Source organism: Canis aureus, chromosome 26 (genome assembly GCF_053574225.1).
Source record: "Canis aureus isolate CA01 chromosome 26, VMU_Caureus_v.1.0, whole genome shotgun sequence".
In the NCBI taxonomy this organism is placed as follows: domain Eukaryota; kingdom Metazoa; phylum Chordata; class Mammalia; order Carnivora; family Canidae; genus Canis; species Canis aureus.
The window spans coordinates 37772272-37785164 of record NC_135636.1 but is presented as its reverse complement, the minus strand read 5'-3'; the positions used below and the strand labels follow the sequence as shown (position 1 = coordinate 37785164).

Below are 12893 nucleotides of genomic sequence, written 5' to 3'. Positions count from 1 at the left end.
CCTAGTGGGGCACAGATGATGTTAGGCAGTGTCACACTATCCAGTGTAGAAAGTCTCTGTTTCATGGACAAAGTCTTCCCTTGGCACTGAGGTGTCTTATCACTTCTTTCAGACCATCAACCAGCCTTTTATTAAAGAGAACCCTGGCTTCAGACCCAAGCCTTCTGTAGGCCATAGTATCTCCCTATAACTTAAGGTTGTTTCAGTTTTGTCCTATTTACTTATTTGGTTACCTTCTATTTATGGCAAATGACACTGGGTTCTTCATTTATAATAGTGTTATAAAATTTTCATCTCAAATAAGTGCACCTAACAAAAAAGTAAGTCAGTTTAAAGGATAGCAGGAAAATAATAATATTTGTGGCTGATGACCACAAATCCAGAAGGCCTGTACCACCTGCCACTCCTGCCCATTAGCACCAGTGTGACCACACGTTATGCCACTTTTTCCTTCATTCATTCACACTGGCCACACTAGCCTCCTTGCCTTTTCTCCAGCACAGCAGACACACTCCCCACCTTGGGGCTTTTGCACCTGCTGTTCCCTTTGCCTGGAACACTCTTTCTCTAGTTGTCTGCGCGAGTCATCCCTTCAGGCCCTTCCTCACGTGTCACCTTCTCATGATGCCTTTCCTGGCCATCTTCCATGGCATCATCAGTCCCACTCTGGACATTCCCAATTATCCTTCTCTATTTCATATACTTTTTTCAACAGCATTTATTACCATCCAAACACTATAAGCATTTTGTTGTTGTCGCTTATTTCTCTTCTTGTTCTATGTTTCTCCCCATTAGAATAGCAGTTTCATGAGGACAGAATTCATTGTCTGCTTGAGTATTGTTTTCTGCACTCCCCAGGACCTAGAACAGTGCCTAGCTCAAAGGAAGTGCTCAGTAAATACTTACTCTCCAAGGGCTCTATGATGTGTGTGTGAGTCAGCCTGGCTCACAGGTACAAGGCTGGGAAGACGGCTGTCATTACATTACTCTTCTCCCACACATTTCTCCCATGGTCCAGGACCTGCGCTCGAATTCCTCCTTCCTGTCTGCCCCTTTTCTCCCCACATCAGAAACAAAGACACCTGCCACGAAAATCAACATTTAGATGTGGGTTGGAGAAGTTCTGGCTAAGTCTGGGGTTACTTGGTATCCAACAAAACATATTGAAGAGATGCAGGAGAATGTCAAAGAGTCACTGGCAGGAAACAGAGTCAGATAAGTATGTCTGTGGGATGCTTCTGGTGTCAAAAAAAAAATTGAAATCAAAAAGCCCAAAGCAAAATGTATTAAACAATAATGAGATGTATATGCTAACAATTACACCAACCCACTAAGTAGGGCAGCTCCAAGGTTGGTTAATTCAGTGGCTCAATGACATCATTAAGGATCTGGGTTCTTTTACCTTTTCTGCCATCTACTACTTCAGCTTTGTCCTAATTTAGCTTCCCTCTTGGTTGCAGTAAGAATATGTCCAGCCATGGAAAAAGTAGTGTTTGTCTCTAGTGTCCAATTTTCAAGAGTGAGGACACATTTCCAAGTAGCTGCTTGCCCCCCAAATGTCACTCACTTCGCAATGGTCAGAACTGGGTCCTATGCATACACCAAACAAGAGGAATGTGGGGCTTGTCATGGAGGGTGAATTACCCAAATTAAAACAGAGGAAGGGGTAGGAAGAGTAGGCCACTTATCATGTAGGTTTCGAATGACCTCATGAAGGAATGAATGGAGCGGAGAACTGAAGTATCAGGCATCCGGGTCACCTGCTTCCTATTCCCATGGCTTGATTTGCTCTGTTCATTTCCAAAGACTTCTTTTTCACTCTCCTGCTTCTCTGGACAATCTGGCTCTCTTCACTCACATGGTCCACAGCCCAGACAAGTCTCCATTAGCCTCAACGTCATCTCTCCTCCCAGTTAAAATGCAAACACCCGGTAGTGAATGCGTCAGCTTGGGAAGGTGAACTGCTGTAACAAACATACTTGAAATCTCAGTGACCTCAGACAACAAATTTTATCTCTTGCTTACGTCACAGCCCAATTTGGGCCAAGGTGTGGGTGCACATGTGCATGTGTGCTCGCACAGGTGTGCTGGTCGAAGGTGACCCAAGATGAACAGCAGCATCTTGATCCCAGGGCTGCTACAGGTGAAGCCTTGCTTCAGGGCAGCCCAAACTGGATCTGCAATAGAGCCCGACTTTGCTCCCTCTGTCTTCCTGCTGCCAATGATCTCCTTCCCTTTCTCTTGCTTCTGCTTCTGCCTCTTCTTCTCATGTCTGTTACTGTGTGTCTCTCTCTCTTTTCTGGGCTTGGAGGTCCCCTTCGACCCTTTTTTTCTTCTTTTCTCTGTCTCTTGTCCAAAGTGGTGGTTTATTGGGGCAGAAACCACACCCAGTTCTCTCTCTTTTTCTAAACCATAATGCCCCTGACCAAATAGTATCTGAAGATGCTCTTCCTGAAGAAGCAAAACAGGTGTGTTCCTATCCCCTTTGCTCCCTGCCACTAGAGCACATCAGGCACTTCCCCAGAGGAAGAACAGAGACCAAAAGTCAGGAAGGAAGCAGCAGAAAGCAACAGACTGAGCCATGCAGTGGCAACCAGTCCTGGCTTTGTCCCAGCTCTGGCTAGCCCTCCAGATGACCCCGGACTGCCATCCTAAGGCTTTTGGGTGTCCCTTGGCCTGCTACCTAACGATGCAGAGCTCTTTGCAGTTTTTAAAGTACAGGTGCACTCAGAATCACCACAAGGGGGATGCTATGGCAAGGGAGCTCTGTCCATTCTACTGGCCCAAGGAGAGTATAGCCTGTATCCAAGGTCACTCAAGAAGGTGGTGGTAGAGGCACCTAATGGCTTCTGCTATAAGGAAGGCCTCACCAGCTTCTACCTCAGGGGCGGCCCTTAGTTAAAGTGCTGCTGAGAATTTGCTGAAATATTCCAGTCACCACTATGATGATGATGATGATGATGATGATAGTTAATATAGTAAGCACCTACTCTGTGCTATGCAATGTGCTAAGTGTTTTATATGCAATATCTCACTTAATTCACCTCGCTTACTCCTAGTCCTTTCAGGTAGATACTTATATTATCCCCATTTCATAGGTAAGAAAACTGAGATACACAGAAATTTAGTAATTTGCCTAAGAGAGAAAACCACATAACTAGTAAATAAATGTCAGTGCTATTGAGATGAATAGGTGAGTGGTCGGATGGAGGGCTGGCTGGCTGGAAGAATAAATTAATGGTTAGGCAGTTGGTTAGGGACTTGGAGTTAATAAAGGATTTTAATATCTTTGTCCCCATCAGCTCAGCCAAATATTAGCCACCTAAAGGCAGGGAGTAAGCCAAGGAAATCCAAGCGTCCTCTCTCAAGCTACCAGTCTACATGGACAAGTTCATAAACAGCTGCATCCATGCTCAGTCAAGGATAAATTCATACCAAGCAGGATGCAGAGAGGCAGATACACACGTGCACAAGAACAGTCTTACATTGATATGCAAATATAACTAACATAACCCAGTTATACACATACACCAGGACCTGCAAAGACCAGGATGCATGTTGCATTTAAAGCCAGACTGGAAAAAAAAGAGCCAGACTGGACTCACTTCCCATAGGAACACACATTTTGCAAGGACATATTTAGAGACAAGGTCATTCACAGACAAGGGCACAGATATACAGAAATGCCCATCTATTCAGAGACATGCATATATAAACATAGATGTTCTACATGTGTGCGTGTACAACACACACACACACACACACACACACACACTCATCCTGTAGGTAGAACACATCACAGACAGGATCAGTCTCTCTCGACAAAGCCTCAAATAGGGCCCTGTCACCTTTCCACAGGGCATTCCTTCTCAGCCACCCCGCCCCTTCCCATTTTAAAAACCATCAGTGGTCTCTTGGTTCAAATTAGGACTTATGTGAAGAGAAGGAGGAAGGCAACTCTGAATTCACTCTAATATGTTTCTTCCAGAGAAATCCCAAGGATCATTTTAACATGCAAATGTGAGGGCAGTGACTTTATTTACTCTATCTATCTATCTATCTATCTATCTATCTATCTATCATCTATCTATCTCCATATCCCCAGGGCCAAGAACAGTGCTGGACACATATAGGGGCCATTTTCAGCTTAAATGTCACCTCCCCAGGGAAGTCTTCCTAGATTCTCTCAGCCTGGATTAGATCCTCCCTACCCTCTCATACACTGCAGGTGTAGACAAGCACATATATGCACTAAAAAGCACATAAATATATATCCTTTATGACACTCATCATACTTGTAATTAAAATTATTACAATAAAACTATCATATGATATTATAATTAAATAATTATTGGCATAATCATCTGTGTATGTTGTCAGACTGTGAACTCCATGAATTCGGGGACCATGTCTGTTTTATTCATCTCTCTGCGCTTAGGACTGAGTACAGGGACTAGACTAGATGAGCACTCCAAATTACTCAATGAATGTGTCTATTAAGTACCCACTATCTGCCAGGCACTGTATTTACATCCCATCTTCACCATGCCTTGGCAAAGTGAATATGAATTATACTCTTTTTTTTGTTGGGAATCCTGAGGGCACTTGCCCAAGGTCACACAGCTAAACTAAGGATAGGCACTCAAACTCAAGGCAGGCAGTTCTTCTTCGACTGTACTCTACTGAGCTGTCTGGCCCTTGGCATCCTCCATCTCCCTGGGCTCTGAAGCCCACACCTCTGAGTTTGTTCCTGACCCCCCACTGTTCCCTATTCCGGACTCATCACTTCCCCCACCCACCATCTCGAGCATCGCCCACCATCAAACCTGTTCTTAGAACATATTATTCACATGCAGGTACAAGTAGTGGACGACTCAGATTTCTCATGGGAAAATTATATAGTTACAAGGGATCAAAGATTTAAGCTTACAGGCCCAAATCCTACTGGGGGAATTTTAGGCATGAGCTAACCAAGAAAGGAGAAATCACACCAGGAGTCCACTGCCTATATTGCTGGCCAGAGGCCAAGTCTGTTTCCGTTGGCTGCCTTTCCTCCTCTACACTGCCAGCTTTGTCTGCATTCACCCCAGGGACCCCCTGCCTCTCTTGCCAGGTGAGCAGGCAACCTGGAGCACAGCAGGAAGAGTACTGGCCCAGGTCAGGAGGCTTCTGTCATGGCAACAGCTCTGCTCCAATGTGCTATGCAGCTTTAGGCAGTCCCTTGCACTTTTGGGGCCTCAGTTTCCCTCTGTCCCAGAGGAGGAGGGTGTTGGATGACCTTTCAGATTCCTCCCAGCTCTGGACGTCTGCCTCTGACAGATGGGGCTGTCCGGTTCTGAGTAGTAGGAGCTCACACTTGCAGAGCACGTACTGTGTTCGGGCACTGTTCTAAGAACTCCACATTTATAACTCACTCCATGATGACACTCACACTGGGAGGCATTGTCCCCATTTTACAACTGAAGAAACAGCCCCAGAAGAAGTTAATTTGCTTGCTCAAGGTCACTCTTCCATTGTGGCATAAAATATTATTCCCAAACTTAGTGGTATAAAACAGCCACTGTTTATTCTGTGGGCCGGAATTTGGGAAGAGCTCAACTGAGCAGTTCCTGCTTGTGTGTCTCTCATGCCCCTGCCATCAGATGTCAGTTGAGGCTGCATCCAAGTTAGACACCTAAGATCACTCAGTCGCATGTCTGGTAGTTGATGCTGGCTGTTGTCTGGGGACTCTGGTAGGCCTACTGTGGCCTTTCCAGCAAGTGAGGTTCAGGGTAGTCCGGGTCCTTGTGTGGAGGCTGGCATCCCCCCGGAGTGCGTAAGCTAAGTGAACCAGGAAGAAGCCACAGGAAACTTCCTGAAGTTATGCATGTCACTTTTTCTGCATTATTTTGGTGAAAAGCCAGGCACTAAGGCTGACCCAGACTTAAGGGAAGGTAACATAGACCCTACTTTTCAATGGGAGAACAGTCAAAGAATGTACACACATGCTTTAAAACCACCATAGGAACTCAGATAATTAGTGGAAAAGCTAGAATCTGAACCTCCAAGCAGAGGTTGCATGCTTAACCGGCACACATGTCTACTTTCAACATTTCAACCAGACTCCTGGTTCCTGGGAGTCTCACTGCTGGTCAATTAGACATTCCTCATGGGTCCCTGAGACTCCTTCCCCAGCTCCAGGACAGTCTTTCCTTGGCCTCCTTGGTGTCCTGTCTCTTGTTTAGACCTCTGAGTGCTGCTCTCCCTCTGGCCTGTCTTCCTTCTGCGAGGTCTTAGGAGGCCAGTAGAGCAGGGGACAGAGCACTGGAATTCCCCCTTCGCTGTGACCTTGAGTGCATCACTTTCCCTCTGAAAGCCTCCGTTCTTCATCTGTCAGTTTGGTGGGGAGGTAGTCATAAAGTTGCCACTTTACAAAGGGTGGTGAGGGAAGACTTTACCAAGAAAGTGATGTTTGAGCATGGGTCTGTGAGAGTGAGCCACACAGCTCTCTGGAAGGAAAAGTGTTTCATCCAGAGGAAAGAGCAAGCTCAGCACAGTGGGCCTGGAGCTGAGTGAGCCAGGGATGTGGTAAGAGGCAGCAGAGAGGGAGCAGGGCCAAAGGAGTTAAGACTGCATCCGACTTGGACTTTTACCTTCAAGTGAAATGAGACTATGGGGTGGTTTTTGGCAGAGGAGCAGTAGCCTCTGACTTCCGTTGTTGACATCCTGATACTGCCCTTGAAGACAGAGGAGGCTATGAACAAGAACTCGAGAGCCGTTTCTAGGAGCTAAGAGCAACTCTCCAGCTAAAGGCCAGCAAGGAAATAGGGGCCTCGTCCCACAGCCACAAGAAACCGTATACTACTAACAACCCAAATGAGCTTAGAAGCAGATTCTTTTCCAGAGGCTCCAGACAAGAGCCTCATCTGGCTGATATGCTGTGAGGCCTCAAGCGAAGAACCCTGTCAAAGCTGCTTAGATTTCTCACCTATATGACTCTACGTTAATCTATGGATGTTGGCAAGCCTCTTAGTTTGTTATGCAGCAACAGAAAACTAATGCACACATTATCTTACTTAATCCTCACAGCTATCCAAAATAGAGGGTCTCTCTATTGTACAGAGGAGGGAACAAGTCAGGGAGGTGAAGGGTTTTACCCTAGGCCACACAGAAGGACAGTGCCACAGCTGGGAATGAAACTCTGGGCTCTTGCCATCTCCCCAGGCCGCTTTGCAAAGAGTGTGTGAGAGCAGCCGGCAGAGGTTAGACATCTGGGGCTTGGCTGGATGGGAACCTCAGGCCCTGGGTTAGGGAATGGAGTTTGGGTTTCTGACCATGATTGTGTTCATCCTGGGGACTCTGAGTGTCTGAACCCATGCACGTGTGAGTCTGAAGACTATGGGTCCCTGGAGGCATATCTGGGGCTTTGTCAGTGCAAGTGTGTGATCCTGGAGTGTGTTAATTGTCTGTGTGGGTGTGTGTGTATGTGTGAGGGTGTCTGGGCAGTGTATCCATCACTCCCAATGCCCAGGGAGTGATGAGGCTCTATGTGTCTGGGTGTGAGCATGTGTGTGTCCACTGAAGTGTGTTTGAATGACTCTCTGGGTCTGTGTCTGAAGGTAACCGTGCATGAATCGGCCAGGGTTTGCTAGCATTTGTGTGTATGTGTGAATCAGTGCTCTGGGAGTCAATGGTGGGGGGCAACTGAGTGTCTCTGCGCAGGTCTGAGAGAGTGCGTCATCAGAGTGCATGAGTGTCTCTGTGTGTGAATTTTAAGATGACTGTGAGTAGTGTGGGTGCATGGGAGTGTGTGTGCCTGTCTGAACTTCTCAGTGGGTTTGTGTGGGATCTGAGGGGCTCCCTGTGTGGCCAAGGTGGGGAGGAGGGTCCCTGCTTTTCACTCTCAGAGTGTCTGCAGGTCTCTATGTGAGTCAGTGTGTGTCCGTGGGTGTATCTACCTCTGGGTGGCCTGTGTGAGTCCGAGGGTGTCCACAGGTGTATCTACCTGTGTGGGTCTTTGGAGACTGTCAGAGGGTGTCTGTGGATTGATACAGCAAATGTCTCTAGGAGTGAGCGAGTTTGTGGGTGCATCTCTGCGGGTGTGTGTGTGTGTGTGAGTCTGAGGACGTCTGTGTGCCCCTCGCAGAGTGAACGCACTCGCGTGGGAGCCTGTTTGAGCTCCTCTGCGGCTTCATGCGTGAATCTGAGGGTCTCCGTGTGGGAGGCTGAGTGCCGCGCGCAGGTCGCTCTGAAAGCGGGTCTCTTCTGAGCCTGACCGTGTCGCCGGGTGAGGCCTGTCTCGGTCGGTGGCTGGACGCCCGCATCCGGGGCGAGCCTGGGGGCTGGGTGCGGGGTTGGGGCAGAGCGGGGCGGGGGTGGAGGCCCGGGGCCCGGGGTCCCGGGTCCCAAGCCCGCTCGGCCCGCTCCTCCCGCGGGGCGCGCACACCTGCTGGACTGGGGGCGGCCAGGAGGGGCCCCACCCGCGCCCTCGCGGCTCCCACGCCCCCGCGCGCGGCGCCCCCTCCTCCGGGCGGCGCCGATTGGCTGCGGCGGCTGCTCCGAGCCCGCCCCGCGCGGCCGGCTGGGGGCGCCGCGGGCCAGAGCGCTGCGCCGCCACCTCCGCCGCCGCCGCCGCCGCCGCCACTGCCGCCGCCGCCGCCGGGAGCACCGCGCGCCTCGGGCTCCGCGCGCCGCCCGCCCCGGCCCGCCCGCCGCCCGCCGGCCCCGCCGCGCCCGCAGCCCCGCCGCGGAGCCCCGGCCTAGCCCGGGCCGCCGCCACCACGCCGCGCGCCGTACTCCGCGTCAAGAATGGGGCGGCCAAGCTGCCCAAGCCGCCCGCCGCCGCCGCCGCCGCCGCGGCCGAGGCTCCGGGCGCCGGCGCGGGCATGGAGCGCTCGCAGAGCCGCCTCAGCCTGTCCGCCTCCTTCGAGGCGCTCGCCATCTACTTCCCCTGCATGAACTCCTTCGACGACGAGGACGCGGGTGAGCGCGCGGCCCGGGCCCGACCCGGGAGGGGCGGGGGTCCCGGGGGCCAGGGCAAGAGGCCCCCCGACCCGGTGCGCCCCGAGAGGGGGCCGCCCTCCTGCCTGTCGCCAGCGCCGCCCGGGGACGCCCCCGCCGCGGGGCCCCAGGCTCTGGGCTTGCGGTGCCTTCGCCTCCGGCCGCCCCCGGGGACCCCAGCTCCTCCGCATTCACCCGGTGCCCGCAGGTGGGCCCCTGGGGTCGTCCGGACCAGCTCTCCTCACTCACCTGAGCCTCTGGGTGCCCCTGTCCTGTCCTAGGTCCGACCCGCCACCCTCTCCGAGTCTTGGTCGCGCGCACACCTCGAGCCCCGGGGCTTTGGCCGCCTCGCCCCTGGGGCTCCGACGCGCCCCCTGCCTCTCCATCTTTGTCTTGCCTGCATCCGGAGGCTCCCAGCCCAAGACCCCCGCCCTGCGCCCAAGGCCTGGAGCGTCCCCATCCGGCTTCCCTCCCCTTCCCCCAGAGGCCGGGGGTCCGGACCCCTCGTTCCTGTCAGACTGGGGCGGCCCGCGGGGGCCCTGGCCGGGTGCGGCCTTTCCTCCCTTCCCCTCCCAGCTGGTCCCGGAGGGAGGCGTTGGGCGGCGCCAGCTCCTCACCTGCGCGCACCCCCCCCCCCCCCGCCCCGACCCCGGAATGTGCCCGGATCCTGGGTGCTCCTGTCCCTGGAGCAGCCCTTCCGGGTGGGCTGAACCCGGCCACCGGCCAGCGGCCGAACCTCGCGCTCCCGGGCCTGCGCGCAGCCTCCCTCCGCCGGAGCCCAAGGGGCGGGGAAATGTCGGGAAACGGGCTCTTTGGGGCCCTGGGACCAGGCAGAGGGCACATGAGGGCTCCAGATATGTTTTTTCGGGGAGCAAGCGAATCACCAACAGGTGGGGTAGCTAGAGGGCTTGGGTGAGAGTTCCCCAAAGAGTGCCAGATTGGGAGTCAGAATCAGGTTCCAGTCTTGCGCCTCTACTTATTAGCTGTGACCTTGGGGAAGTCACGTCACCCCTAGCCTCGAATCCTCATCTGTAAAATGGGATGATAGTGTCTCAGAGCATGCAGTTAAAAGTGTTTTCTGAAAATCTGATGTAACAGAAGCTGAACATCTGAGAGTATTGGAGTTCAGTGGGAGGACAAAAAAGGAGAGGGGTGTATGTGATGGGGAGGGGCAAAATGGGTTCATGGACACTTTTGAGAGCCTGATGAAAACCTGGACTCTCTCTGCAAAAAATACACATATGAATCGTCCTCAAAATTTTGTCTGTAGTTTTAGGGAGTTTATGGGTCCTGCTGAAGACTCCCTGCCTTCAGGGACCCTCATCTGGTCTCCAAGTTATCTGGTGAGACATGGGATGGAGCAGTGGGTAATAGGTGCTCACGTCTTCCTGCTGGAGCAGGAGGCAGGTGGGGGAAAGGTTCTCCAGAAGAATTTGTTGGCCAAGTGAATGTATGGGGGTACGTGAGGCAGACTCCTGGCAGACCTAGAGCTAGGGGTGGGGTAAAGATGGTAAAGATACTGCAGAGCCATTTTACAGAATCACCATTTTATGAAAAAAGTAACTGAGGCTCGGAGCATCAGGAGCTTCCCCCTCGGTGTAGCTGAGGGAGGTCATTACTCTGGACAAAGCAAGGTGAGAATGATAGAGAAGCTGTCTAACACAGTGGCCTCCACTGGAGGAAATCAGGTTAGCATGAGGACTAGGAGAGCTAGCCCCACGAGCATAGGTGAGCTAACTCTTCCACCCTTTGCCTAATGGTCAGGGACTCTCCTGAAGTTCAACAGGCCACTTAGGTCTCAAGAGGCAGGTGAAGCAGGAGCATGGGTTTGTAGGAGCAGGAACAGTGGCAGGGACAGTTAGGTTTTTTCTCCCAAGTGGTGCTCCATGTCGTGGGTCAGATGCCTTGGTTATCATTGCTGGTTGCAAGCAACTTGTTCTGATTTCACTTAAGTCAGAATAGGGAACTTCAGGTAATATTAGAGATTTTTTTTTTAATGATCCACCTGATGTTTTTTTCCAGCAAGTTTCTTCAAATTCTTGTTTTGTACTTGGAAGAGACCCAGAAATCATCCTGTCTGACCCTTTTTTGCCCTCAAGTGGGTGAGTGTGTGTGTGTGTGTGTGTGTGTGTGTAACCCAAGGTCACCCAGTGAGGCAGGCACAGAGCTGAGACTACAATCAGGTTTCCGGTTCTCTTTCCAGTAAACTACTAGCCTTCTGTCCGAAAGAATTTTTTAAAAAGCCAAATCTCACTGTATAGAAAATGGTTCCCAGGTGAGGGGTCCCTAGGGAATGGCTGACAGCCAGGAGTTTGGTATGGGCATCTCGTGTTCATGGTCTGCTCATCTTAAGGGATGCTTTGAGGTTGGGAGGGGGAGGGAGACAGTGAAATTTCATTTCCGGGAGACTAATGAGTGTCTGGTAAGAATCGGAAGTAGGAAACGTTGTCTTGGCGCTTAATTTCTCTTGTTCTTCTCAAAGTCATTAATTTTCTCCTAAAAAAAGCCTTTTGGATTTATTCTTTTAGAACAGCACCGTGCTGAACTAATTTCTAAAAGCAGCTGGACTAATCTGTCACATACTGGACAGAGACTGCTTCAGTAGGAGGGCTACTAGAACTGGCTTTGCTCCACTTTACACTTCCCTGATCCCTCCCCTGGCCCATTGATGCCATGCAGTCTTATGGCTCAGAGATGTGTCCCTGATGGCTTCTGGCTCAACTAGGTGCCCCCTCTTTGATGCTGCTTCCAAATTTTGTGCAATGCATCTTGTCCATCGCCCAGGTCGAGCCAGATCCATCTGCAGGATTTACCTGCCCCTTCAGCTGGTTTCCTGAAAAACTGTGTGCGGAGAGGGCTATTTCATTAATCTTAACTGGGCCAGAATACTTTTCTGCATTGGGCTTGGGAGCCTTGGGCATTTTGTGGGCATAGGAAGCTGCTCCTTTCCCCCACCCTGTTCTAGCCACCCTGAGGCTCAGGGTACTGGTCATTGTAAATTCCTAGTATCCCTCCCAAGGAGCATCTTCCTCTGTGTACACACTGAACTCATGTCTTATGCTGCTTTTGTCCCTTTTCCAAAGATGCTGGGGCTTTAGAGAGACCCGGACTTGGGGGCATTATTGTGTAGGCATCTTCATTGCTCAGCCTTGGTGACACTGAGTTTGTATTTGGGAAGTTAGATACATGACCTCAGCTTTTTCATCCGGATGAGGAAGAAAATAATAGCATGGACCACATAGGGTCCACATTTTAAAAATGATAACCTCCAGTAGGCATCCTCCTATGTACTTTAAATATATTATTTTAATTCTTTCCTCATAGCAACCCTATAAAAAATGAACATTTTAACATCCCCATTTCCAGATAAGAACTCTGAGGCACAGAGAGTCTATTCGTTCAAGGTCACTCAGCCAGGACCTGAGGGAGTTAGGATTTGAACTTGAGCAATCTGACTGAAACATCCATGCTTTTGTTTATTATGTTGTTTGTGCCCTGCAAAGGACTTAGTACAGTATCTGGCACCAGGTAGTCTCTCACATACCTGTTAGCTATTTATCTAATTATCAAATACGACTTGTTTCTGAGCATGACTATAAAAAAAGAATCTGTGGGATTCTCAAAATGTTAGCTTTTATACTTTCTATAAGCTAATTTTATTACATTGTTGTGGCTATTAAGGCCGAGTTGGGCCCTCTTTCTTGGCAGTGGTTTAAAGATGGGGATTTGGGGGACTTGTGTGTGGAACAAGAGGGTGGGAGCAGTCCAACTCCTTGTTTCCCCGTTCTTCCTTAACAGTTATTTTTCATCACATCTGTAGTCCTAGCTCTGCCGCGACACACTGGGGCATGGCTGGGGAGCAAGGGTGTCATCACTTTCCAATTGATGCCAAAAGGGGGTCGCTGCCATCAGGG

At 50.8% G+C, this 12893-nt stretch overlaps 1 protein-coding gene and 1 long non-coding RNA gene across 5 annotated transcripts in view; one reads left to right on the top strand and one right to left on the bottom strand.

Annotated features, from left to right (window-relative positions):
- The window catches only part of LOC144298403 (uncharacterized), a 42919-nt gene extending 33544 nt beyond the window's left edge, over window positions 1-9375 (bottom strand). The window contains exon 1 of one of the 2 annotated variants that reach the window (XR_013365388.1): window positions 9229-9375. This is a non-coding gene — a long non-coding RNA (uncharacterized LOC144298403). The remainder of the gene's footprint in view (window positions 1-9228) is intronic. The other variant, XR_013365387.1, reaches the window with a different exon arrangement.
- The window catches only part of RIMS4 (regulating synaptic membrane exocytosis 4), an 87884-nt gene that overhangs the window by 16802 nt on the left and 58189 nt on the right, over window positions 1-12893 (top strand). The window contains exon 1 of one of the 3 annotated variants that reach the window (XM_077873300.1): window positions 8789-8961. The exons of 1 other annotated variant lie outside the window; for it this stretch is intronic. In XM_077873300.1, the coding sequence (XP_077729426.1) occupies window positions 8865-8961 (97 nt within the window). In that variant the 5' untranslated portion in view covers window positions 8789-8864. Of the gene's footprint in view, window positions 1-8788; window positions 8962-12893 lie in introns of those variants that run through there. One more of the 3 variants, XM_077873301.1, reaches the window with a different exon arrangement.